At 40.4% G+C, this 25,691-nt stretch overlaps 2 protein-coding genes across 2 annotated transcripts; both read left to right on the forward strand.

The window, feature by feature from the left end:
* The first annotated feature begins 869 nt into the window (after positions 1–869).
* On the forward strand, positions 870–9,050 carry LOC147627337 (putative folate-biopterin transporter 2). The gene is made up of 5 exons (XM_086815971.1): positions 870–1,884; positions 5,344–5,603; positions 7,325–7,426; positions 7,600–7,770; positions 7,960–9,050. Exons 1-5 carry the CDS (start codon positions 1,401–1,403, stop codon positions 8,542–8,544), a joined length of 1,602 nt encoding a protein of 533 aa, XP_086672097.1. The 5' UTR covers positions 870–1,400; the 3' UTR covers positions 8,545–9,050.
* Positions 9,051–15,933: 6,883 nt separating this feature from the next.
* On the forward strand, positions 15,934–16,575 carry LOC147627338 (uncharacterized). Its single transcript, XM_086815277.1, has 2 exons — positions 15,934–16,119; positions 16,213–16,575. The coding sequence occupies exons 1-2, from the start codon at positions 15,934–15,936 to the stop codon at positions 16,573–16,575; spliced, it is 549 nt and encodes a 182-aa protein (XP_086671403.1).
* The last annotated feature ends 9,116 nt before the right edge of the window (positions 16,576–25,691 follow it).

Below are 25,691 nucleotides of genomic sequence, written 5' to 3' on the forward strand. Positions count from 1 at the left end.
GGCATTCATTTATTTACAAAAAGAACTACAACTGGCCTAATAGAGGTGATGACGAGAGGTAATGCCTTACACCTCTTTTAGAGCTTGTTCTCACATAGAGTTAAAAATAGGGCCAACTAAAGGCTATGTAGTGGTGGGATCGTTGACCACCCCTTTCATAATGCAGTTCAAATATTACCATCACAATGAAGTTGATGTGTCCCATTATGCTCTCTTCCACATATGAGCAATCTTTTATAGCTCATCTCTAGACTACTTTCAGCTCTCGTTTTTTATTAGTAACTCTTTTCATTTAGCCACACTAAAATTGGCCTAAGATAAAGTTAGAAATATCAAGGTGAAGGGAAGCCAACAAAACAAGTTGCTAGATGCAATAGGTATTGCTCTTTTTAGTTAAAAGACTTTGTAGTCCCTTTTTTTTTGGGTTTCGTTGAGGAGGGAGGGAGGCCATGGGGGTGGGGGCGGGTCAGGGAGGAGAGATGGGGAAAGGGGCGGGGGCGGGGGGCGCATCAAAATTGACAGATGTGCATGTGAGTGGACGTGCATTCATAGAGGTGATGATGAGAGGTCCTCTTTTAGAGCTTGTTCTCACACTGAGTTGAAAACATGACCAACTAAAGGCTATGTGGTGGTGGTGGGATTGTGACCACCCCTTTCACAATGCAATTCAAATATCACCATTGATGAAGTTGGAGTGTCGCGTTGTGCTCTCTTCCATGTCTATTGCTCATCTCTGGACTATTTTTTTAGCTCTTGTCTCTTGTCGGTTACTCTTTTCATTTAGCCACACCGGCAAATTTGTTTGGTGTGTGAAGAGGCTCTTGCACAATGATATATGGAGTGAGTAATTAGGCTGTTTTAAGGTGAGGCAAAGTCGTTGGGAGAGCAATGGAATTAAGAAAGAGAGTTTATATCGAAATGCGTTTATTAAAACCATAGATTTCGCATATCAAGGGCAAAGACCACGTGGATTACGCCTGACTGCCCACGATCAGACCACTACTTACTAGTTACTGCTTTGAAAAAACATGATTGACTGTGCTGTGTAGATCCGAATTAATCTTTAAATAAGGAGATTAATGGGAGAGTAATAGGGCGCCAGGTCGCACAGGCTACAACTCCTGCGCGAGCGACCCTTTTATAGAAGGTCACGGCGCGACCTCCACATCTCAGAAAGGGAGAGGACTGTTGGGTCACAGAGAGAGAGAGAGAGTCTTTGCTTGATCTCCTGTCATCCTCCTTCAGCTATCTCAGTGCTTACCCCAAATTATGATTTATCTCATCCTAATAACGCTAAACCCTAACTTCACCTTACCTTAACTTGCCTTCTATTGCCCTTCTATGACTTCCTTGGGAATGCTCTTAGCCAAATCAGTCCTCCCACCGTTACGTTTGATCAAATGGGCAAACTCAACAGCCCTTCTGATTCAGATCTAGATACAGAAAGAGTCAAACCAGTGAATGCTTCCAGCCAAGCAACTCACGAGTACTCCAATGCAACACACAGCGCTGCAACAGAACCGGACAGTGAGAGACAGCAGCTTGTGAAGGCAGAGTTTGAAGAGGAAAGCAGAGAGGAGACAAGATGGGCAGAGCTACCTTTGAGGCCCATCAGGTGGATGGGGATGCTGTCAAGGGAGGTGAATGCAAGCTTTGTGCTGGGGGTTATGGTAACCTATGGAGTAAGCCAGGGGTTTGGAGGGGCGTTATACAAAATTGCAGGGAATTATTATTGGAAAGATGAGCAAGGGGTGCAGCCATCGGTTGCCCAAATGTACAATGGCATCATTGGCAGCGTTTGGGATTGGAAGCCTGTCTGGGGGCTCTTCACCGACCTCTTGCCTGTGGCTGGTTATCACAGACGCCCCTATTTCATCCTCTCAGGTATGGACCTTTCTAGCAACTGGAATAACAACCATGCCCTTCTATCAGTCATTGGTGATAATGTGGTCATTTTTTGTTGTTGCTGCTAAATCATGTTTATCAGCATTGATTCTGTTTTCTCTCTCTCTCTTTTTAAAATCACTTCAATTAATTGGAAGTCCTCCTTACATGTACATATATACTTGCTTCACTTCTTGTTGGTAGTGCTTACATGCATTTGTCCTCACAGTGTACACCCTTTAAAGGAATAATAAAAAAGGTTGTGTCCCTTCAATAAGTCGTAGTAGCTGCCAGCCCCCCAATTTGACTAGTGCTCGGGAAAAAACATATTCTTCAACCAATCAAAATAAGGGCAACTCTTAAATCTATCCGGTTTTTGTTTGTGAAATCTCTACTATATGCCGGTTTTATAACTAAAATATATGAAAAATCATTCCTGAAAATCAGGGCTACTTAATATCTCAGCCAGTTTTTCTTGACTTTGGCTGGTACAGATACACTAGTTTGCCGTTTTTTTTTGAGCACTACCCCCAACGAATCTTCCCACTCCTACACCATCCTTGCCACGAGCCGAGCCCAAAATCTTAGTTATATACTTTTATTGTATATCTATAATGATTAATCTACTAGGAAACTATAGTTACACCTCTAGACCTCATGGTAGTATTGTGTAATACAATAGTATAAAATTTAATAATGAATCCTTTTCAAGGATACTTACATTTGAAATGAAGGTTATTCCATGTTTTGTAAGCCATGTCTATCCCATAACCGGAATTTTCCAATTTGAATTGGGAAATTTTTGATGCAAACTCCGTTTTTTGAGCACTTCCCTCGTGTCTGCATGGTTCGACATCTTTAAGCCCCCCAGCAAGGAGTTTTGGAAGTCTTGGGAGTTGGGCATACCCCCTAGGTTTTCTCTTCATCGTCGTCTTAGGAGGCACCATGGCCGATATGTGGTTGCCAGTTTCGTCAACTTGGAGCCACTAGTTTTCTCAACGTGGAGCTCCCAAGGCTTGAAAGCCCTCAACCTCAAACGCCCCGCTGAATTTGGGGTGCATGGCCCCTTTTCTTAACCAGACCCACAAGTAAATGCATACTGTATCGCGAAGTTGGGAACTTGAGAGCAGTGCTCGAAAAAAATGGCAACTTAGTGTATTTTTATCGACTAGAATTATGAAAAAATGCCTAAGATTTTTCATTGCTCTTATTTTAAGGATTCATTTATTATATATTTTAGTCATGTATTATACATTTTGGGAACTAAAAGCGGGTACATTGAGGGGTTATTTTTATTTTGATTGGTTGAAAAGTGTTTTGATTGAGCACTACTTGGGAGGTGGTAGCAACACTACTACTCCTTTGTATGGACTTTGTCTCTTAGCATTCATGTGTGTAGTTATCACCCTAGAGGTTGATGAGATCTTATTTATTGCTTCTTGTACTTCAAATATCTCCCCAACTAAAAGCATGCATAATATGAGAATCTAGTACTTGTGTACTTTGGATCTTCCATTTAGAGGAAATAGGTGACACCAACATGATGAAAAATGTGAGCATACTTTGCCTAGGACACAAACAACATATAAGACTATTATAACATTGGGCTTTTGCATTAGAACATTAGAACAAATTATTAGGCATAATTTTTTCCCTAGTCCTAAAGTTTGTTTTCTTGCTTGAATTCCTCACGAGAAAAGAAAAACTTAAGTACGACGTGTATGAACCTCTTTCTCCTTATAAAAATCTTCTTCTTAATATACCATACTATGGAACATGCAAGGGTGGTGTTAAGACCCCGTATATATACATTCTCTCTTCACATTGCAAGAATGTTTGTCATCTAAATTCCACATTGCAAAAAGGAAGACAATAGCCATGTATCCATTAAAATCTGTGGTGCACTGACACCCTCAAACAAGTGCATGACTATTTCTTCACATAACACACAAAAGGGACCAAGTGTGGATGATTGCAACCATTATTTCCCTCTTCATATCACCCAAATGCCTTGATGGCTTGCAAACCATTTTAAAATATTAATTTCAAGTTGTAGATTTGTGTTAGAAAGGGTTGCTTCAAAAATGATCTACCATCTATAAGTACGCTCCACAAGTGTAGAGTTCAACTTGTTCGATAACTATCCTAAATTTTATAACAAGTATTTAGTATTCTCACCACCCCCTAAATTGCCAGTCCTTAGGCTAATTGAGAACTTGACCTTATGATTGCAAAATACTCTCTCTCTCTCTCTCTCTCTCTCTTTGATATTTTGTTATTCAACATGTCCCTTGTTCGAATCTCGCTTTGGTTGGATATCATATTTGGTCTCTTGGGATTGTTCCTATGACGTTAAAAAAGCTTCTCTCTCTCTCTCTCTCTCTCTCTCTCTTATATTTTGTAGTCATTTCCCCCACTTCCTAAATCTCCATTGCTTAAGCTAGTTGGGACCTTGATATTGTAAACAAATCTCTCTCTCTCTCTCTCTCTCTCTCTCTCTCATCCTTCCATAATTGTGATTACACTAATAATCAAGTGCATATCCACTACTTGCCTTGTTGCCTACCTTCAAGTCCCCTGTGTCACACCATGGGCATATGCCTTTTTGCCTAAGGAGTGGCAATTTAGGGGGTGGTGAGAATACTAAATACTTGTTATAAAATTTAGTTTTTCTAACCCGTTCAAGTTTTTTTTTTGTTTTTTTTTGGGCTTGCTTGCTTGCTTGCCTTGATTTATCAACATGGTTCGCCTCCCATGAACAACTTTTATAGATGTTCAAGTAACATTGGCTTTTGGTTTCCTCCTCCAATTTGCCACATTTTTAAGAAGCTTTGGATCAATAGTAGCTAGTAGTATGGTATCCCTTTCACAACTAAACTCTCACTTGAGGGCTTAAGTGTGAATGATTGCAAGTGGGCTTGTTGAAAAGAATGATCCTTGACCAAGATAGGGATCTTATAATAGAGGTTTTTATAAACTCTTGAAACTTGGCAATGGAGTTTCTAAGATGGGAAGCAAGTGTAATTAAGGTGCTTGTTTGTTCCTTAGAAGAAGAAAAAAAAACACATCTACTAATAGATAGAAAAAATTAAGACTCGAATATTTGAGAAAGTTCAACTATTAAGCTTTTCAAAGCAAGGATGGAAAAAAAATGATGATCACTTATGAGCTTGTGAGAGATTTCCTTATTTATTTATTTATTAGAAGGAATACATTCAAGAAAGAAAACATTTTTTTTTTTGTGATCGTTAATGAAAGAAGTCCACCAAGTCCTCAATTATAAGGAACCCTCATTTTAAATGGATCCATGCGACTTAAAAAAAGGTTATGGATACTTCGGAAATAAATAAATTAAACATATGGATGGACCTATCCTTATAAATTGTCGGGTATTGAAAAGTGTTGTAAATTTTTTTTTAAAAATTTTTTGGTAACACCTAACAAATATGATGCGTACAGGGCTGTTATCCTTTATCTCTCTAGCAGTATTGCTAGGAGAAGCTAAAGTGCACGACGCCACTGCAGTTCTATTATTTTTGCTATACACGCTAGGAGTCACGATAGCCGATGTGACAATCGATGCTGAAATTGCCAAACGTAGTCGTGACAAACCAACTCTCGCGACCGACATACAGAGCCTATGCTCCATGAGTGCAGCAGTGGGCGGATTTGTTGGCTTCTCTACAAGTGGGTTTATTGTGCACTTTCTGGGGCCTAAGGTAAACATCCATTCTACCTCTTTATCTTAATGACTTTTTTTTTGCCTTATATACAAAAATATGTGTATTTTTTTAATTATTTTATGTTCATTTGTTTGATGGGAAAAAGTGCAATAAAGAAAGAAAAAGAAAATTCATACCTCTTCACCCTCTTGGTTTTTTTTTTAAAAGTGCAATATATGTATTTAACTTCTTGGTGGATTACTTTTGAGGGGAAAAAGTGTAACAAAGAAAAACAAAGAAACTTACCTCTCTTACCACTTAACATCTATTTGAAATCTTTCAAGAACATTATAACCATGTCCTTTAAGGAGAGAGTGCCTTATTTTTTAAGGAACCTTTTTGAAGTTTAAAAACATTATAACCATGTGCTCTAGGGAGACAGAGAGCCCCTCTTTTGAGGAACCTTTTTAAAGTTTTAAGGAAGAGGAAGGAATCTTTTTGCCAACGTTTTTAAAAATAAGAGATTCTATCCACTCTGTAGTTAATAAATATTCTACCTTCAAAATCTATATCCTCTCTACTAAAAACACAATTTAGATGCTTCCAACAGTGAACACATGGCAAGTCAAAAATATTATATACAACCTTGAACGTGAGCTATTTTTTGTGTTCGTGCATTTGAGTGTGTACCCTCTTAACATTTGGCCCACCCCATTTTGGAAATCATTCTCATTGAGGGCCACTTTGGGGATATTAAATGCCAGTAGACAAAGTTCTCCGAGCTCGTTTGTGGTTGTGAATAACGAGTGAGCTCCTCCATCCTTTGTTTCTAGCTTCTCCTAGTTACAACTAAAATTTTCTTTTCTTTTTTGAGAAGGCTTAAAATTAACAGGAAAACACCTAGCTTGTGTATACAACTCACACACACTTTTGAACAATGGTACGTAACCTAGGACCTCTAAGATAACACTCATCCTCTTCAACCTAACAAGGGCACTTTTGTGTAGAAGAATCTCTCAAAAATGTGACATGTCTTTCATGTAATATATTAATGCCATCCAAATTTTTATATTCGAATATTTTAGATTAATTCATAGTTACGGTTATAGCTAGAATTTTAAAAATTTGAATCTTTAAATTCAAGGCTAAGAAAAATTACAATAGGCCTTTGTTAAACCTGATCTCTCTCTTATGGAATGTGACTTTCATTTTTTAAAAAAGTTTTCTCAATTTGAGCCTTGAAGAATACACTAAAAAAAGATTATTATTTTCTTTCCCTTTTAATGTAAAAAAAAAAAGATTGTTGAATTTAGACATCCCAACAAATAAAGGTGGTGTTCACAACAGGGAGTAAATATAAGAAACGAACCTCCAAGAATTATATAAATAAAGGTCTTGGGAGACAAGAAAGAAATACAAAAGTCCGTCTTGTCTTCTATCTTTTTGTAATATGAAGCGTCATTTCAAATAAATAAATAAATAAATAAAGGTCTTCGGTGATGCTACCATTAAAAACTAGACAAATGCCAAGATTATAACAAAAATGTACGAAATTCGATCCTAATTCAAACAGGGATTTTTAAACATTTTAACCAAGTTTGTTAAAACCAATACAAATCAAATTATTGACTCACAAATACAAATCAAATTGCTGATTATCATTCTGGTGTATGGTGTATTATTTTCGTAAAATTGCTGATTATCGTTCTTGTTTATGGTGTATTATTTTCGTAAAATGGTTGATTATCATTCTTGTTTATGGTGTATTGTTTTCGTAGAATGCATTGGGTTTGCTCTCCGTGAGTGGGGCGCTCTTTCTTCTGCTTGGCTTCATATTGCATGAAACACGACTCTCCACGCCGCCATTTCATTACACTCAGGTATGCTCACAATAATTCCTATTAATCTTTAATTATGATACAAACCCAGTATATAATAAATAATAAAAGAAACGATGTAATTAATGGCAACGTTTAACCTTGTATCGTTTAATATGGATAATTTAGAGTTTAGTGGAAGGCGTCCGGGCAACTAATTAAAATTTTTTCTATAGGTTGGTAAGAAGGTTGAGAGAACTTGCAAGAATATATGGAAGACAATAAGCTGTCCCCAAGTGTGGAAACCCACACTGTACATGTACATCTCATGGGCTTCTTCACCTTCAGTTGCAGAAGGGAAGTTCTACTGGTACACCGACCAAAAGCATGGCTTAGGGTTCTCCCAGGTGACAATCCTATCATCAATCATGCTTAAAATATATGCAAACATTAGAAAACCAGCCTTACTCCTATCATTAATTAACCATGCTTAAAATATATACAAACATTAGAAAACCAGCCTTACTCATCTGCAGATCAGCAGTGATAAACAGAGAGCGAGCTAAGCTTCTTTCCTTTGTTCCGTTTGTCTGCAGGAGTTTGTGGGGATGTCTTTTGCCATAGGGTCCGTGGGAGCCTTCTTGGGAACACTGCTCTATCAGAATGTGTTAAAAAACTGCTCTTTCAGAAAGATCCTGTTCTGGGCTCAAATTCTAGTGTTTATCGGTGGAGCAGTAGACTTGTTTCTCGTGTTGAGATGGAACGTGAAGCTGCATGTGCCAGATTCACTGTTTTTCCTGTTTGATGAGATCCTGATACAATCCGTGGGCCGGCTCAAGTGGATACCGCAGCTGGTGCTATGCGCCAAGCTATGCCCTGCAGGCATTGAAGGGACCTTCTTTGCCCTTCTCATGGCTGTGGATAATGTGGGACTTCTCACTTCAACATGGAGTGGGGCGCTCCTGCAGCACAGGCTGGGCGTCACCCGCGACAACTACTCGAACCTGTGGCTCGCCACCCTCATCCGAACCCTGATGAGATTGCTGCCGCTCGGGGTGCTGTTCTTGGTGCCTGACACCGACCCCTCTGCGCAGGTCATCCCCCTGCAGCTCATGGACGAATTTAATGACCAAGAAAACGATGAAGCCATCGAGCTGGTGGAGAAAAGCTCCATCAAGTGAAGTGGGTTGTTATACCTCAAAAGTTGCAGCATGCTAATCACCTAAATGCAGCTTCATTCTTAATGCAAGTGAGATCTCCAAAGCCTATTTTCAATGCATATTGCAATGGTAATTAGCCTGCCGGTTAGTAACAGCTGCACTGCATTGGCAGGCTAGCACTGAGCATCATCAACATGCCCTTATATTCATGGTTCTCTGAAATTTTTGGGTTATCAAGATCACCTGCCAATCCGCTATATGCGAACCGAGGCCTGCTGCATGCTGCTAGCTTAGTTATGGTTGTTCACAGCGTCCCAACAGCCTCCTATTTTACCATGTCTATCACACAGGAGTTCTTAATCACAGATGCATTACCGTGAGAGTCTTGGATCCTTGTAGTACTGTGGAAGCTTTCATTGATGTGATCAAGAGAAACTCAAAAGTCTTGAATGCGTTCGCTTTTGGGCTGGTTGCAGGCCTTTAATTTGTGTTACTTTCCAACCGTCTATGGTTCTTTTCATGGTTGAGCGTATGTTTGGATACTTTAATTCTCGGTTGGCGTGTACATCTAAGCCATCTTGTGAAGGTGAACCAATAATTTGGGTCTCAAATTGAATAATTAGAGTACATAATCCAATTATTAGCTAATTTGGGTCTCAAATTGAATAATTAGAGCACATAATCCAATTATTAGCTAATTGGATTTATGAAGACTAATAATGTGGGTCTCAAATTGAATAATTAGACATAAAAAGAATTATTTCAACAACTCATCCATTTCTATGGGACTACTTTTTGATAAATAAGCATTTCAAACTACCTTCCAAGAAATCCAATGATCAAGATAACTCTTGCTTCAAACTATCATCCAACAACATATAAGGCCTTTTAGCCACTATCCACAACAATAGAAATCTATCTTATAATCTCTCCTTATATTTTCAAAAAAATTCAAAAATCTCACCTAATCGTACGATGATATAGATTTGATCAAGTACTTTTTATATAATTACCATCTATTAACTACTCTATTGGTTGGCATGGTTGTGTTAAGCCTCCATGCAAGGAAACCTAGCTTTGTGAATCTTGCCTCATGCAAAAAATGTAAGAGAAAAAAAAGAACTCAAAAATAGCTCAAACAAACTTGGCTTAGCATACCATGTTTTACCACCCAACCACTATATATACCAGTAACCTTGGGCATCCAGTGTGTACCTTACCGACCACACACCATACTCACGCGTCCCTTGTGTCCCCGTTGGTATCCCCATGCTACACATCACTGGGTCTTTGGCTTGCAACCGTTACCAACGAATATTACATGTTCACACTTATTATTATAAGCGATGATGTGCAATAGCATGTTGCCATTGGTTTTCCTAGGCAATGGCCGTGTCCCATGCATTACTAGCATGTAAATCTCGCGTATCAATGTGTATGCGTCCCACGTGTTGCCATGTGTAAGGATCAAAACATTCTTTCCCCTTTTAGGAATCATCATCGTCGATGACAAATTGGATATAATGCTTACGAAATTGAAACTCTGTTTTTCCAAGTTGCATCTGTCAAGGGATGTTCTTTCCATTTTACAAGGAACTCCCAAAGAATACGCCAATCCTGGCGACTTCACACGCTCGAATTAAGTAACCTGACATTGTAAACAATGTGTCACATAATGATTAATATGTTTCTTTAATTGTGGCCACTGGTAGAAACATTTAATGAGCTCAATTATTTTCTTAATTCTTGGGTGTCCAGCACAACTATCGTAACATTCTTGTGTCACTAATACCCTCAAATTATCTGAGTCTGAAACGCATATCTTGTCGTTCCTCTTGAAAGTTCCATTCTCAATGGTAAATCGACGTTTACTAGACAATAAATATGATGGGGTTGATTCCTCATTTACTTGGCTAGCCTTATTCCATAACGATTAAATATATGAACCCGTCTTTTGAGCTTCACATATTCTATGAATGATCTCATTCTCAACTATACTGAAACTCATTTGGTACATTATATGAGAATGTATCGGCAACAACATTCTCTTTTTGTCGTCGATACAAGATTTCCATGTGAAACTCTTGCATCAATTCGGCCCATCTTGCTTGATGGCCTCTTAATTGGTTACAAAAATACTTCAGTGTACCATGATCCATGTATACCTTAAACTCAGCTCCATATAAGTAATGCTTCCACACCTTGAGTGCATGTATAACTGCATACAATTCAAGCTCATGTGTGGGCATTTGATGCTCCACATTTCTCTGTGGAGGCTAAGAAGAGGGTAGACCAAATTTGAAAACATCAAAAAATTACATTAGAATTTTCTCTTGCAAAGATTTTACGGCATTACAAGTTGGAGTTCCACTTTCATGTGTGGTGTCTACAGTACTTGGAACTTTTTGAACCCAACCTAAAAAGAGAGATTTACAAGGTATTTTAAGTATTTGTGTAGTAGTAATTAATGCATTCATGGGTAGATCTAGTTTCATGCATGCCATTCTTTCCCTAGCATAACATCAAAATGTGCTAGCCAAGTAATATCAAAGTTGAGCTCCTCAAAGTAGGATTGAATGGTGAGACCAAGGCCTACAACTTGTTGGTCTAAAACCTTTGTTCCTTTGCCATTTGCTGGCTCTGCTGTGTATTGATATGGCAATGGTTGAGTTTTCAACTTTAATTTCTTGACAAGTTTAGAACTAACCACATTATGGCTAGAGCCCGTTATCGAAGAGTACCTTCACTGGTTTTCCTTCAATCGAACCCTTCATGACAATAAGTTCTGCAACCAGAAACTGGTAACGCGACTAGCCTCTGAAGGTAAGACTGTATCTATAGGGTATCCGTTTCTCGATTGACACACTGAGAGTAACCTATAGTAGAATGGTGGGGTGTCTGCTTTGGAGTATCATCCAATAAGTCTTCCTCTAGTTCATCCCCGTGATTGAATCTATAGGCTTAGTGGTCAGATTTGCAGCTATGCGTTGCTTCTTCAATGGACAATCACACATTTGATGCTTGCACATATAAGCATAGCACAAGCCTTCACTCTTTGCTTTCTCAAAATGTTCTAGAGTCAGAGAAGATCTGCGGTCATTCTTCATTGACACATTTCTCTTAACTTGCAAGAGTCTTTGTCAAGGAATGTACACTAGACATAGATGCCTTTCCCTTTCACCCACTAGTGTACCTCGAAGCTTCATAAGTAGGTCGCATAAAATGAGACTTGGAAACTTGACCCACTGCTTGATTTTGGCCCTTTCAACCATCTTCATAAACTAAAGCCATTTCTATAGCTTTGGATAGATCTCCTCTCGATACTTGTGAGCGTACTCCTGAATTGTAAGATTCTTTTGAGAGATAAAGAACCAAGTATCAAGGGCTCTTCTTTGCTTATTTGGTGGCACAAAATTCAGAATAACATATCCTTAAAACTCATCCCCCAAGTATGCGGGATTGCCTTGTCCTTTTTGGATTTTCCTTCACCAACGATGAGCCACGTCCTATAAATTATATGTAGCATGTTGGATTCTAATTGCTCATCTATGATATCATATAAAGTAAAGCATTGGTCCCACACTTAGAAAGCCATTGACCTACTATGTCATCCGTGTAAGAGGGTAAAGTGATAGTGTACTTTGGTGGTTTCAAATCCTTTAATGAAAGTTTTGGTTTTAATCCCTCTTCCCGTGTACCCTCATGACTACCCAAGTGTGATGGGTATCCGAAGTCAAGGCTGAGATACTGCAACTATTAACGTATTGGAGATATCATTCATAAATAAATTCATTTTCTCTCGCGAATTATGCATTTGTTGGCGAAGAGGGATAGACTTTGATGATTGTGGGGTAGAGTGATTAGATTCCATTTCTAACCAATAAAATGCAAGAAAACGACAAAAAATAAAAAGAGAAGGGATAAGCGAGCCCCCTGGTCATAAGGATGTCGAAGTCGATGTAGGCTGAAGCTGTGTAGAGCTATAGCTTTGTGGAACGGGCGAGGTGCTACAAGTAACAGACCATCGGAAGGAGAGATTTTTGCTGAGATGTACTATGCATGGAACTACCCCTTAGAACCTTGGAGTAAAGAACCTAGGCTTTTTTTTTTTGTAATTGAAAATGTGCGCTTTTTTTTTTCTCTTGACAATCGCTGGTGGCCTGTGCATTGCAGGGTCAAGGGAGAGAAGGAGTGGCAGCCTCGCTGTAAGAAGCACAAGCACCACACAAAGGTGCTTGTTGCTTAACCACAACACCTGTAGGAGACACTGTTAGCAAGCACGTTAACAATGGCAGAAGAATGACAACGGAAACCCAGCGGCGTCACTACAAGGGATTGGGCTCATACCCGCGCTCCTAGCCGCTAAAAATGACTTGTGGAAAAAAGTAGCGGGCCCGTGTATCAGCGCGTGTATAATCGCGGCCAGAGACATGCGTGTAAAACCGCGTGTACAGTACCTCTCAGACGCGCATATACACGGGTATATAGCCGCGTTTTTTTCCACAGACGCGTTAATACACGCCCCTATACACGCTTCTTATTATATTAGACGCGCTTATACACGGGTGTATAGCCGCATCCTGCTCAGTTCCCATGTCCCAGACGCTTTTTTACTTGCGTCTATACACGCGTTTCTTTAATTTAGATGCGCTTATACACGCGTTACTGCCAGTTTATACGCGTTAATACACGCGTAATTTCCAACGTATCCGCGTAGATACACGCGAGTTTTAGCAGTGTTGACGCGTGTATACACCCATTAGCTATTTGGTGCCTGAATACTGTTCCAGCATTCCAGCACCCATTAGCACTCTCTGGTTTAGGGTTTTTGGTGCATTAGACCATCCCATTAGACCATCCACGAAGAACATATGCACGAGGGAGATTAAGACAAGAACGACATGAATGCATACATTGTCATTACACGATTCAAGACAGCCATGAATGTAATACTATCGATCAATCAATTCAATATTACTATCAAAATTTCATACATGTATACAAGGGAGTCCATATCTCGAAGTAGCCCATGGCTTGAGTTTACAAAAAAATATATACAATCACATCCTAAATATGGAATGTGATACTACAAGTCTGAGTACTACTCAGACCCAGATGATGACTCGGTGCTCCCCCCATGCTCAGATGAGCTCGCATCGGTCGGAATGTCCGAGGAGTAGTGCTCACGTCCACCCTCTGCAGCCGGTGGATCATCAGCAGCTTGTGCCTGTTCAAGTAATATATAGTATATAAGTATATATATATGCAATTCAATAAACCAAAACCATTCGTTACGAATTTTCAAGTACCTGTCGACCGTATGGTCTCATGGCCAACTCAAACTGCGCGTCCGTAATACGTCCCTCGGCTCTGAAGATGGCCCACGTGTCACGTCTGCTATGCCGGCGAGCATACGCAGTATCGTGGGTTGTGGGCTTCCTCCCCGTAACCCGTCTCGCTGTATCATAATGCGTCAAATTGGTAAGATTAAAACAATTCATAGAATCAATGAATTAAGTAAACAATCAAATAAAGTGGCAGGATACTTACGAACTCTGCCTCCCATGACTCGACGCCGCCAGATCCGAAATGCGAAGATCCAACGGTCTCCATCTGGATCCGTCGTGCCTCCACATGCTGCCTGCTCTTCACGCCACCCTCTGCTCGTTTCTTTGCCTCCTTCCACTCGTGTTTGTGCGCAGTGGCAGGTTTCTCGGCAGGATAGCCACCCGCAGCTACATTTAGCCGGTCATCATACGCGAGTTTTTTAAGGTGAGATCTTTTATTACTTAAGATCTCCCTTATTCGCGTCCTTCCCCATACATCCGAGAATGTAGCATGTGGGGGATTGGGGTACCGACTATGTACAGCCTCTATCACCTCCCCAACTAATCGGCTATTTTGATCTTTAAATTTAATAAAACAATTTCTATATGAGTTTGATACTACCCCACGCATGTACTCCATTACCTCCCTCCCCCTCGCATCCATCACTATCCCGCCCCTATCCGTCACATCATAGCAAACCACTCTCTCCATCTCTCTCATCTCCTCCTCTTCCGAACTGTCTCCTCTAACTCTTCTCCCTCTATCTCCTCTCTCACCCCGTGCCCTACTACCTCCCCCACCTCCCCCACCTCCCCCACCAAAGCACCCGCCGCATTCTCCACTCCCACTCTTCCTACTGCTGCGGGTGGAGTCACGACTGGGGGATTGTCTACGTGACGGTGGCTGTGAGCCCTGACGTGACGGTGGCTCTGAGGGAGCACGTGATGGTGGCTGTGAGGGTGTACGTGAGTGTGTCTGGGACGAGGTATGTCTCCTCGGTGGACGTGGAAGAGGAGAAGCTGCATGCCGTCTCGTCGGACTCGGAGGAATAGACGGCACTGGAGTGCCCTGGATACTCGCGGTAGGGGTATAGACACCAGGCAGGGAAGGAGGGGGATGGGCATACATATACTCTGTAAGCTCAACCGGACCAGGTTGGTGCCCAAAGTGATTCATCATCTCCATCAACCAATTGCTGTACGCAAATGGATCGGATGAAGAACCTGGAATATCCATAAAGAACCTGCAAACATCATCATGTACATCATGGGCTGTCTCTTGACTCACACATTGTCATTACACAAGTCAATTGCCTGCAAACCATGAAATCTGAAACGCCGTAGTTTTTTGTCTGCAGAAACGCGTGTATACACCCGTCAAAAGACGCGTGTATACACCCGGCCAAAAACGCGTGTATATGCGCGTGAAAAAACTCTGCAGACAGGTTACACGCGCTTCTACACGCGTTTGTACACGCGACCTGCGAAAAAATTTTCTCGAAAAGACCGACCCCCCGACAAAGACATAATGTCCTGATAAAAGGACCAGCCATTGTCGCCCCTGTCAGGATGCAGCAACCCAATCGTGTGCAAAAAGACAAACCCAAAGAGCAAAGAGCAAAGTAAACAAATCTGACAAAAAGAGACAAGGCACAGGACAAAGTGACTCACCTCTGAAAAAGTGAGTCCTCTCTGCTCCTTCTGTGCTCCCTCCTTCTCCCGTGTGTGTGCTCCTTTCTTTGCTCCCTCCTTGCTGTTGGAAGAGGCGAAAACAGGCGAAAACGCATGTACTGTTGATTTCTAAGTTCAAAATCTATATTTGGAGAAGGCGGGCTATTTTTAGTTTAAATATGCCGCCGCGTTTATGTTCGCGTTTATGAACGCAGGTATATGCGCGTGTATATACTTTTAGCTGCGTTGATACACGCGTTTTGCAGAAATTAGCTGCGTGAATACACGCGTTTTTGAGGAAGTAGCCGCGTTAATACACGGAAATTTTAGGAGATAGCCGCGTGAATACACGCGATTTTGTGCTTTCATTAAAAATATGTAATGAGTTTGTGTTTTCTGATTTGTACACAGGATGTCATCAACCTCTTCAAGCAGTTCTGAAGAAGATGAGACAATGCGTCATCGTAATCGCGATGTGTGGTTGGGACAACGGATCAAATGTATGTGTAATCGATGTCAAGGATGCATTGTACGAGCACGTCGAATTACCTTGAATCACATCTCCATGTATGGAGAATGGAATCAAACAGGTTTAGAGGTGAGTAGATGTAAATTGATGGTATTCAAATGACTCATGGTATCCAAATTAAATTAATAGAGTTGTAACATATAATTTGATAAATTGAAGCAGGATGCAGTACCACACCCTAACATGGTACCCTACGCGCGACGAGAGCACGTAAAGCGTCGACGAGATGATGCTGGAGCTTCGGGATCTATTGTCAGAGATGAGTGGGAAAGGGACGACAATAGCCCTGCACCCCACGAAGTTGTGGAAGAGGAGGTGCTTGATGATATGGTACGGAATCTTTTTAAGGATGATCCCAAAGGTATGGACGACGATGATATGGAACAAGAGCATCTTTATAAAGCTTCATCGACACCGGTGTTTGAAGGGTGCACATTCTCAGTTTTACGTGCTTCACTTGAACTACTTAATATACAAACAGTTTATGGATGGAGCAATGCAAGTCTTGACGCATTGTTGAAGTAAGCATTCTAACTTATAAATTTGAATTAGTGGTTTAAGGTTTAGGATTCAAGACTAATTATAATTGATGATATTGGATGCAGGCTATTGTCAAACATGCTTCCAAAGGAAAATAGACTACCCACCTCAAGAGACATAGCGAGGCGCTATGTGACATCTCTTGGAGGACTGGATTATGATAAAATACATGCATGCGTCAATGATTGCATTCTCTTTCGTGGGACGCATAAGGAGGTCTGACATGTCCCACTTGTGGTGAAGCAAGGTACAGAACAGATATGAAGAGTTTTGATGTACCTCGTAAAGTCTTGCGACACTTTCCTATAATTCCTCGCATCAAACACATGTTCAAGTGCAAATCCATAGCAGAGCTCATGTCATGGCATTCCTCACATCGATCGGATGATGGCATGTGGAGAATTCCCGCAGACACTCCTGCTTGGAAGCATATTGAAGATGAGTGGCCCAGCTTTAAAACAGAGCCCAGAAACTTGAGACTTGGCCTGGGTATGGATGGAGTGAATCCATTTGGTTTCAAAAGCACCGCATACAGCGTGTGGCCAGTTGTTCTGGTGAATTACAACCTTCCACCATCAATGGCGATCAAGAAGGGACATCTTATGTTATCCCTTCTAATTCCAGGGAAACATAAAGTCAAGCATATGGATGTTTATCTTGAACCACTGATTGATGAGTTGGAGGAACTATGGAGAGGTGTTGCGGTGGTGGACATTAGTAGGCCTCCCTCCTCTCGACACTTCGACTTAAAAGCAGTGTTGATGTGGACAATGCATGACTTTCCAGGATACAGCGATTGTTCTGGTAAGAATTCTAATTACCTCCCTACTCTATTACTATTGGCTATATATATTCATTAGACGGTTTGACTTTATTATTCTAACTTTTATTTATATTTTAACAGGTTTGAAAACATCGGGTAAACATGCATGTCCTGTTTGTGGCCCTTCGTTAGTACATGAGTATGCTGATGGTTTGTGTAAGACTATATTCGATAATCATCATCGATTTCTCCCCTCAGATCATCCTAAATATGTTGCTAGTAAGAGTAACATTCCTCCACAAACACTTCGTGCAAAAGATTGGAAGCGTATTTGGGAGTCTACAACTATTCTTCCTCCAGATGGCATGAACAGGTATAGTGATGTTTTTTCAATCTTGTTTTGTGTAGTCTCTAATTGGATTAAAGGTCACATAGAGCAATCTTGTTTTGTGTAGTCTCTAATTGGATTAAAGGTCACATATAGTGATGTTTTTTCAATCTTGTTTTGTGTAGTCTCTAATTGGATTAAAGGTCACATAGAGCAATCCCTTGTGCAGGTACTCTATTTTTTTCCGGCTGCCATATTGGACCCATCTTAAGATCAACCATCTTCTTGATCCCATGCACATCTTCAAGAATGTGGGATCTGGTATTTGGGAACATATTACTGGTAAACGAGACAATGTTAGCGTACGTGAGGACTTGCGGGTCGCAGGACGTATGCGTCAAGCTTGGCCACGAGAGGTGGGTGGGCACGTTCGTCTTCCGCCTGCACCATGGATGATATCAAAGAAAGAGGAGAAGCAGGTAAAGCAGGCCATCACCACTTTGCGTACTCCCACTGGATGCATGAGATCATTGAAGGGAGCCTTTACAACCACTAAGAAAAGAGGCGTTGAGCAACTATATGGGTTGAAGTCCCACGATTGGCACAAGATGCTTCAAGTAAGTGTTTTCCAAGTCTTGTACGTACGTTGAAATTAAATTTTGTAATGCCATAAACCATAAATGTGCTCTTATGTGCGCAGTTCATACTACCTACTAGCATCGACCATTGTGCGAATAAGAGTTTGAAAAAATGTATTTATAAGATGGGCGAGCTTGTGAGGTATGTAAAACCCATGCTCAGATCACCCTTCATTATACCTTGCAAAATGAACGTGCATGAGGTATAACGTACTATTTATTTATTTTTCAGATATGTTAGTTCCAAAGCAATTGATCCAGCCACGTTGGATGATGCGCGTGTTATGGCAGTGGAGGTGGTTTGTTTGGTAGAGGAGACTTTTCCGCGAACCATTCTCACAAGTCAACTACATCTCATTGTGCATTTAGTGGACGAAATTGCTTTATGTGGTACTGTGCATGCACGTTGGATGTTCTTCCTAGAGCGCTTCATGAAGACCTTAAAAGACTTTGTGAGGCAAAGTGCAAGGCCTGAAGGAAGCATGGCCGAGGGTTGGTTGATACAAGAGTCTCTTGTATATATTTCAGAATTTCTTGGTCAGGTGGACAGCTCTTTGCCACGACTATGGAGCAATGAAGAGGACTTGAGGATGACCTCTATTGTGCCTCAAGGAAAAGGACAGAGTAAAGTAATTGACAGAACATTGATTGATGATCTCAATTTCACTTGTATCCTTAATAGTGATGTGATGAGCAGATGGGTTACAAGATATGAGGATGCAAAGACAAAAAGGCAAGCAGAAAGAGCTCTCTTTCGGAGGCAACATGGCTCTCGGAAGGCGTACCCTAAGCATCTAGCAACACTTCCGAATGATATCCATGTTGATTGGTTGCATGAGGAAATGGAGAGAGCAGAGAGCGACGAGGGGCTGCATATCACGGCGGAAGAATGGGAGTATGCACGAGGATGCATGTCAAAGGTACATAGAACTAATGTTTTGCATTAGTTGTAAGTGATTTGCTTTTAATATTTATTCACATTGCTTACACAAATATTGCTTCTATTTTGGTCCAGTGCACTATGTTCAATGCTATATGGTGTGAAGGCAAGCATTTTCGAACACAAAGAATTGATGAAAAGAGAAATACACAAGATTGCGGTGTCATTAGTAGCTTTGAGGGAGCTAATGGAAAAATGGATGATTATTGTGGCATAATCCAAGACATATTTAGGCTTGACTTTCGTCGCTTCTTTGTGTATGTTTTGGATGTCAAATGGCAAATGAACGTGGTGGAAAAAGGGCCTGATGCAACGATAAAACGCCATGCAAGTGGATATGTAACTATTGACTCTACAAAGTTCTGGCAAACAAAGAAAGATAGGCTCGTATTGCCACAACAATGTGAGCAGGTATGCATTTTTTTACTAATGTGTTTCATGTACATATATATCTAAGCTCGCGTACCCCTTGACTTTTGATATGCTAATTAATTACTGTACTGTGTGTATTTGAGTAGGTTATCTATCTACCAATGGTACATGACATCAAATGGTGGTACGTCATCCCTATTGCACCACGTTCCAAAGTGATGTATAATACATTCACTGATATGGAGCATATGGAGGATGTAACAAGCCGCAATGAAGATGACGTCGAACAATATGCCATTGAAGATGTTGTGATCGATGATCAAGAAATAAGAGATGATCGTGATAATGAGGATGAGCATGCCATTTCTCATGATCATGAGAATGACCCTACCATTGAGGATGATGGTGATGTTGATGAGGATGATCAGGACATCGATACCATTATCAATGGAGTACAGAATATCGATAGTGGAATAAATTTAATCGTAGCCTTACCAATTGATCAAATGGATATTGATGTTGATCGTTTGACAAGGATGGATCTTATTGAAGATGAGATCGAACCCTGACCAATCCGTCACTGTATGTTCTAAATTGATGACATTTCTATCATCTCATATGCATGATTTATTTTTGAATATATTTCATTGTTGTAAATGCATGTAGTGGGATTGTGTAATGATGTATACTGTAATGTACTATGAGATGGTTTAAGGAAAATAGTTTTTAATTTTGTTAAGGAATTCAGTTTTTTTTCAGTTTTCTCTGCCATGCGTGTATTAATCCGTGTATAGCGGCGTGTATTTATCCGTGTATAATAGCGAGTATCACCCCGTAAATATTATCGTGTATTTATGCGTGTATTACTGCGTGTATATAAACGCATTTATACACGCGTTGATAAATGCAAATATACACGCGAACTTAAATGCAAAAATACACGCGCCCGATTTTATTCAAATACAAGCGCGACCATACATGCGTTTGTAATTTATCGCGTGTATGAAACACGTGTATGGCAGCATTGTCTTGTAGTGCGTACAGAAATCCGATGTTGACAGACGGGAAAAAACAGACGTATGGTTGAGCGGATGAACTTTCCTCCATGCCTTTGCAAGCTCAATAGTGTAGCAAAGCTTTCCCCATAGTTAAATACAGACAATGTGGCTCCGATATCAAATGTTAAGCAATCCATGCAAGGGAATCTAGCTCTCTGAATCTTGCCTCATGCAAGAAACGTGAGAGAGAAGAAGAACTCAAAATAGCTCAAACAAACCTAGCTTGGCATACCATGTTTAACCACCCAACCATTATATATACGAGAGACCTCGGGCGTCCAATGTGTACCTTACCAGCCACACACCATATTCACGTGCCCCTTGTGTCTCCGCCTAGTACCCCCGTGATACACATCACTGGGTCTTTGGCCTACAATTGTCACCCATGAATGTTACCCATTCACACTTATTATTATAAGCGATGATGTGCAATAGTATGCTGCCATTGATTTTTCCACACAATGCCCATGTGTCCCATGCATTGCAAGCGGTGTAAATCTCACTATTAGTGTGTACATTGTTGAGATGTCAAGCTCAAGACGACCTGACACTTATTATGATATGCCTGGGTGACCGTTTCTACCACTTACATCATTTGCGTGTTTGGTAGGGATGCTGACATGAAACGATTCTACAGCTAGACTACACTAGCTAGTGGCATACTTATCTTGCTAGCTCACTCACTTAGCGTGTTCACATAATGGACCGCATTAGTACTTATGTTTTATTGAGGCTGTATTTCCCTTATCTCTTTGGTAGAACCTTGTTGTTATGAAGAAGAAGAACAAAACATTTTTAGCCTCTCATCTTGTGTGTTCTCTTCTAGGGTTTGTGTGAGTGCTTGCAAGAGCTCAAGCGTTCTTCCTCCCTGCATCTTTTCATAGTATTAGAGCCTGGTTCATGCTAGGAAGTTGGGCACAAGCAAGAGAAGCACAAGAACCGTTATGAGGGTAAGAGCTTCGCTTATTCTTCTCCCTTTGTGTTGGTTACTACACCCTTGTCGTCGGGAGCTCTTCGGGGAGGCACTGGCAACAACGAACTCCTATTATAGAGCTATCTTTTGCAGGAGCAGAGTTGCATGAAAACTATACTTTTCTACAACTATATTAGATAGAATTTTTTGGACCAAAAACACATTTCGGTTGCATCTTGACCTTCGTTTTTCAGTTTGCAAGCGTTCGTGTGCAGTGCGGGTAAGTTTCAATTCTCTGCAGAATTCTATTTTTGAACTGCAAGAAGGGCATTTGGTTGTACACTGTGTGTATTGCAAAGAGGCCTTACAAGTGCTATTAGGTGTATGTATGCAAATTAAGGTTACTATTTTTGACAGTTTGGGTGCAGTATAGTACCACTTCTGCAGAGAATATAACAGTTTGTGCAGGTCAAACAAGAGTGCTATTTTTGGTGAGTGTGTTGTAGCTAAGATGTCAAATGATGGAATTAACCATATTGTTGCAGAGACGCTTGATAAGAACAACTTCAATGCTTAGAGGTTTAGATTAACAAATTTTTTGATGGAAAAAGGCTACTTGGACTACATTGAAGGTGAACATGAGGAGGCACCAGAGATACCTGAGATTAATCCAACTGCTGCAAATGTAAAAGAATATAAGGATTGGAATCAAAGATCGAGGAAAGTCATGTATTGGCTTTCTATTAGTATACAACATGACACCATGATTGGGCATATACAAGATGCCAAGTCACCCAAGAGACATGGACACCTTAGTGAAGCTGTGCGAAACTAACACCAAGGCACGAAAGTTTTAGTTTAAAAATGAGCTTCATACTATGGAGAAGAAAAACATGTCTATGAATAATTATGCCTTAAAGATCAAGGGCATTGTGGAATCCCTTGCATCTATTGGTATTTCTGTTAATGATATGATAAGATGGAAGTATGTCTACGTCGCCTTGGGCCACAATACAAGACATTCAAGACATCTATTCAGACTTGGGAGAACATTTCCAACTTTATAGAATGATGATCATTGAAGAAAATAGTTTGGGTGATGACAAATCTTCACAAAACAAAGGCAGTTCTTCAGAGTAACAGGATTTTTACACAAGTGCAGGTAGAGGATGAGGTAGAGGACGAGGCCGTGGTGGCCAAATAGGTAATCAAAATTATGGTCAGTAACAACAACAACAGTCCCATGGATCATAACAACAACACATAGGTGAAAGAGGCCAATTCAGAGGTAGGGGAGTCAAAGAGGTCATGGAAATTGGCAAAGGCAACAAAATAATACACGAGGCTATTTTTATTGTGGCAAACCTGGGTATGTGCAGGCGGATTGCTATAAGAAGCAAAATGACATGAGAAGTGAAAAAGTGCAGTAAAATAATTGTGTGTCCTCTAGTTGAAATAATGAGGACAATGAAAGGTTGTTTGTTATGTGGCATGTGCTTAATACTGTGTCGAAAAATGATGTATCCACATGTAGTGATGATGTATGGTATGTGGATTCAAGTGATGATGTGGCATGTGCTTAATACCGTGTCGAAAAATGATGTATCCACATGCAGTGATGATGTATGGTATGTGGATTCAAGTGATTCGAACCACATGACCAGTCGTGGGCGAGTAGTTCAAGGATATGAAAAATCTTGAAAAGCCAGGTTTTGTTGAAACAGGGGGGGATGATACTACTCATCCAATCGTCCATGTTGGAAATGTGCCATTGTTTATGCAAGACGGTAAGGTGAAGTACCTTGTAGATATACTTCACGTTCCAAATCTTACAAAGAATTTGGTTTCTGTTGGCTAGATGATTGAGCAGGGTTTGCAAGTGCGCTTAAACCTTGATGGTGGTTATTATGTTTAAGACTTTAAAGATAAGTTCAGGTTGGTTACAACATGCAGTAGAGTGGGTAGAATGTTTACACTAGATGTAAATATGCCTGAAGTGAAGCTACAATGATTGCATAGGGACCATGAATTGTTGTAGATACAGACATTTAAACGTTGAAAGAATCAAGTCTATGTAGACTAAAGAAATTGTGACAGGGCTGCCTAAGTTTAAGGTTGATGGTATGTAGAAATTATGTGAAGCATGCCAATTTGGAAAGCAAACAAAGCATGTATTTCTACATGATAGAAATGTGAGTAGGAATGTACTAGATGTTACGCATTCAGATGTATGGGTCCCTTCAAAAACCACATCTATGGGTGGCTGCAAGTATTATGTAGCATTCATTAATGACCACATGAGGAAAGTGTGGGTGTATTTCATGGAGAAGAGTGACATTTTCACTCATTTTTATAATTTCAGAGTGATGTGGCTAAAAAGTAGAACACGGAAGCATGTGAAGTGCCTAAGGTTAGATGGAGGGAGAGAGTACTTCTCCAATGAGTTCTCTGATTATTTACGGAAGAATGGCATTCAAAGACAGTTTACATGTAGATACACTCCGCAAAAAAATGGAGTTGCTGAGTGAAAAAACAAGCACATTGTAGAGATAACACGAGCATTTATGTGATAGAGAAGAATATGCCGCACATAGCTATTAGGCTAAAGTTGTTTCTACAACAGTTTATATCATGAACAGGACTCCTAGTGCAACCATACATGATGTAACACCAAGGGAGAAATTCAGTGGGCAAGAAACTTGATTTGTCTCACTTGAGAGTTTTCTGATGCATAGCTTATGTGCATGTGCGAGATGAGTTGCATACGAAGCTAGATCCAAAGGTGGAAAAATATGTATCAATTGGATATTCCCTTGAGCAAAAGGGATATAGAAGCTATAAACCTAGTACACGTGAGTTGAGGGTAAGCAGATATGTTGTGTTTGATGAAATGAGTAGTTGGTATGTTGCTGGAAAAGATGCCGTTGGGGTTGATATACCTAGAAATGTGATTGCACAAAATGCAAGTCAGCAATCACAGTCATTGAGTGGGCCTGGAGAGTCCTCTTGTGTTGGGTCTGTTGATAGACCATGGAGTGGCAAGTTGCTTCAAAATACCAGTCCTAAAAATGCAGTTGGTACATCATGAAAAGGCAAAGAGAAGATTGGTGAGCCTCTTGGTATGCCCGACATTTTTGCAAGGCATTCTTATGTTGATGGAGAGTCTAGTGGCTCAGAGCAAAGACTTAATGATGAGCTTGGGATTCCAGCTATTAGAACACCTGGTGTAAGAAAGTCAAGAGGAGCTACAAAAATGCCAGGTATTAATCATGGACAATGCAGGTCATGGAGATTTAGAAAACCTGTGGTTGACATATGATGGTTATGTGGCTCACCATTATGCATATATGGCTAAAGTTGTGTAAGATGTTGAACCCACATGTATTGAAGAAGATGTTGGGAATGTAGATTGGGAGAAAGCCATGGATAAAGGAATGGTTGAATTGGATGCAAATGAGACTTGGGACTTGGTGCCATTGCCTAAGGAAAAGAAGGCTATTGGATGCAAGTGGGTGTACCAACAAATAAAGCACAACTCAAACGGAAGTATTAGAATGTATAAAGTGAGATTGGTTGCCAAAGGTTATACTCAAACTTATGGCATTGATCATGAGGAGACGTTTAGTCCCTTCAAGGATGACAACCATGAGAGTTATTATTGCAGTGGTTGCATCAAAAGGATGGGATTTACAGCAAATGAATGTTAAGAATGCGTCCTTGCATGGTGATTTGCAAGAAGAAGTGTATATGGATTAGCCACCATGTTATGAAGATGTGGGTCACCTTGATTTGTATTATGCAAGTTGTGTAAAGCCTTATATGGCTTGAAATAGGCACCGAGAGCATGGCATGATAAGATAGCACAATATTTTATCACCATTGGCTTTCATGTGGTAGATGCTCAATCATTCACTCTATGTGCGCAAGAGTAATAGGGGCCTTGTGGTCTCACAATCTATGTGGATGGCTTGATTGTTGGGGGTGAAAGTGGAGAGGAAGTTGAGAGTGTGAAATGTCTCCTTAAGCAGAGATTTGACATTAAGGATTTAGGTGAGTTGAGATACTTTCTTGGCATTGAGGTTATCAGGA

Source organism: Cibotium barometz, chromosome 21 (assembly GCF_041138505.1).
Source record: "Cibotium barometz isolate CiBa-2024 chromosome 21, ASM4113850v1, whole genome shotgun sequence".
NCBI classification, from domain to species: Eukaryota; Viridiplantae; Streptophyta; class Polypodiopsida; order Cyatheales; family Cibotiaceae; genus Cibotium; species Cibotium barometz.

What these genes read in the sequence shown, in the direction of transcription:
- LOC147627337 (XM_086815971.1), top strand. Translation starts at nt 1,401, where the DNA reads ATGGGCAAACTCAACAGCCCTTCTGATTCAGATCTAGATACAGAAAGA. An exon ending in CGCCATTTCATTACACTCAG is followed by an intron (nt 7,427 to 7,599) that starts GTATGCTCACAA and finishes TTTTTTCTATAG; the next exon opens with GTTGGTAAGAAGGTTGAGAG. An exon ending in ATGGCTTAGGGTTCTCCCAG is followed by an intron (nt 7,771 to 7,959) that starts GTGACAATCCTA and finishes GTTTGTCTGCAG; the next exon opens with GAGTTTGTGGGGATGTCTTT.
- LOC147627338 (XM_086815277.1), top strand. Translation starts at nt 15,934, where the DNA reads ATGTCATCAACCTCTTCAAGCAGTTCTGAAGAAGATGAGACAATGCGT. An exon ending in GGAATCAAACAGGTTTAGAG is followed by an intron (nt 16,120 to 16,212) that starts GTGAGTAGATGT and finishes AAATTGAAGCAG; the next exon opens with GATGCAGTACCACACCCTAA.